Raw genomic sequence first — 2726 nt, 5'->3', positions numbered from 1 at the left:
CAGCATGGAGTCTGCTTGATATACTGTGTCTCCCTCTCTCTCTGCCCCTTCTCCTGCCTCACTTGCTCTCTCTCTAAATAAATAAAATCTTTAAAAAAATAAAACATAAGAATAGAAGCAGCTAATACTTACTGAGTGTCAACTATAAGCCAGTTACTATGTTAGGTCTTCATATGTATGAGGGATTTCATTTTAAAACATTTCTATAAGGTCGGCATAGTTATTATGTCCCTATTTCCAAAAAGGTAGCTGAGGCTAAGATCAGAACAAATAAATAAATAAATATATCAAGCACAGAGAATCAGTTAGTGATGGAGTCAGGATTCAAAGGCAGTTTGCCTGATTCCTAACTCATAAATCCCATATTATTATATAAGTGTTCATAAGTTTCTGAAGTTAATATTTAGGGTGAAGACACTTAAAAATACCATTTCAAAAAAGAGGCACTTATTTCCCAGTCATAGTCAATATTTCCTTCACCCTGGAAAAGTTTCCCCTCCCTCCTACTCTTGATATAAAAAGTCTTCAGAACTCAACTCCAGGATCACTCTTCATTGAAAATTATAGCCCAATCTCACTCATGAACATAAATTTAAGCATTTAAAACAAAATAGTAATAAAACATTAAAACAATTCAGAAAATACTTTATACCCAAGTTTATTTTCTCTCAAAAAGGTAGAAATATAGAAATATACTAAATATCGACATACAGAAAATATGTAAGTTGTCTCTCATATAAATAGGTTAAAGATGGGAAAAATATATCTTTATGTCACTAGATGCAGAAAGCTATTCAATAAGATTTAATATCTATTCATAACTAAATCAGTTTTTTTTAAATTTTTTAAAAGATTTTATTTATTTATTTGACACAGAGAGAGACAGAGAGCACAAGCAGGAGAAGCAAAGGGAGAGGGAGAAGCAGACTCCCCACTGAGCAGGGAGCCCCACACAGGGCTCGATCCCAGGACTCTTGGATAATAAACTGAGCCAAAGGCAGACGCTGAACTGACTGAGCCATGCAGGAGTCCCTAAATCTGTTAAAAACAGTAACAACAACAACTATAAGTGGAAGAGTAGGGGAAGGGACAGCAGGTGCCATGCCTGGCTGTGAAAATGGCAAGAAACCAATGCAGCAGCCCAAGAAGCAAGCCAAGGGGACGGACGATGAAGATAAGTCATTCACGCAGAAACAGAAAGAGGAGCAAAAGGAACTTGAGAAGCTAAACGTGATGGCCACAGGGAAGGGTCCCCTGGTCACTGGTGGAATTAAGAACTCTGGCAAAAAGTAAGCTGTCCCTTGTGCCTGAGCCAATGGCGATCCTTAATTCCATTCCTGTGTGAACATCTGGATTCCCTGTCATCTGTTGTCCCCTATTGTTAGCATGAAGTGTTGCCTTAGATCCTGTTGTACATTTAAGAATAAACTTTGTAAAACAAACAGAAAAACAAAAACAAAAACCATAAAAAAAATAGAAGAGTACCTACTTTATCCAATACAAAATATCTACAAGCCCCCTATAACAACATGATGTGTAACTAAATATCTGAAAGCCTTCTCATTAGAGTTAGGACAGAGACAGCATTGCTGGCACTGAACACCATACTCAGAGCAATAAGTAAAGGAAACAAGAACTAGAAACAAAACAAGAAATTTACAGAGGAAATAACTGTTACATCAAAACAGCTAACATGTCTGGATAAAATATGAACACTTCAGAAATAACAGGAAAATATACGGTGCTAGCTTTATGATGCAGAGTAGGGAAACACATGGTTAAAGGAAAGGATTGACTGGTAGGAACTCCATGAACATTAACAATTTTGTTAATGTAAGGATAACAGAAACAAAGTGAAAAACCTATCCATAGTTTGGGAGAAGATACTTTAATTTTAGAACATGTAACATTATAACAGATATGTGAAATTTATAAGCAGAAATACAAAGAACCAAAAAGAAAAATGGGGGTAAGTCAGGAAGAAGCACTTCTCCTAAAGAGGAAATCCTGAGGGCCTCGCATATTAGCTGGACGCTGTGGGTAACCACCATCTGCCTGTCCAGAATCCCAAGGGCATGCCCTTTTGCATTCCCCACATCAGGAAAAATGAAGTCTCCTGTAACAAGGGCTACAGATATGGCACAATGAGAACTTGAAGACTGCTCGTGAAAAGGCTAATTTTCTGACCAAAAAAAAAATACAAATATAATAATATATATATTATAAATACATAATATATATAAAATATATTTATCAAAATCCACAATAAAAATATACACCACATATATAAAACACAAACAAAACTTCTAGAAAATAAAACTAATTTTTTTAAAAGATATTATTTATTTATTTGAGAGAGCGAGAGAGAGAGAGATCATGGGGGGCGGGGGATGGTAGAGAGAGGAGGAGATTCCCTGCTGAGCAAAGAGCCTGATGTGGGAGTCGATCCCAGGACCCTGGGATCATGACCTGAGCGGAAGGCAGCCTCTTAACTGGCTGAGCTACCCAGGTGCCCATACTAATTCTTACTATAAGTTAAAAATGGATATTTGGATATTTTCCGTTCTATTAGAAGTCAGTTTTTAAAAATAATGGTTTTAACTCAATGAACTGATTGCATAACCTACTAATGGGTCACAGCTCACAGTTTGAAAAATAGTGTCCTTTAAAATCTCAGTACATATGTTCTAGGGAACATATATAAAAATGCTGATGGGGTGCCTGGG

General features: G+C 36.5%; 1 protein-coding gene across 1 annotated transcript; it reads left to right on the top strand.

Moving 5' to 3' along the window:
- The first annotated feature begins 1101 nt into the window (after positions 1–1101).
- Positions 1102–1341, top strand: LOC125090382 (translation machinery-associated protein 7-like). Its single transcript, XM_047713009.1, has one exon. It carries the CDS (start codon positions 1102–1104, stop codon positions 1291–1293), a length of 192 nt encoding a protein of 63 aa, XP_047568965.1. The 3' UTR covers positions 1294–1341.
- The last annotated feature ends 1385 nt before the right edge of the window (positions 1342–2726 follow it).

This window comes from Lutra lutra, chromosome 2, assembly GCF_902655055.1.
Source record: "Lutra lutra chromosome 2, mLutLut1.2, whole genome shotgun sequence".
Lineage (NCBI taxonomy): Eukaryota > Metazoa > Chordata > Mammalia > Carnivora > Mustelidae > Lutra > Lutra lutra.
Note: the sequence above shows the minus strand (reverse complement) of the source record. Positions and strands in the feature narration are given on the sequence as shown.

What these genes read in the sequence shown, in the direction of transcription:
- LOC125090382 (XM_047713009.1), top strand. Translation starts at nt 1,102, where the DNA reads ATGCCTGGCTGTGAAAATGGCAAGAAACCAATGCAGCAGCCCAAGAAG.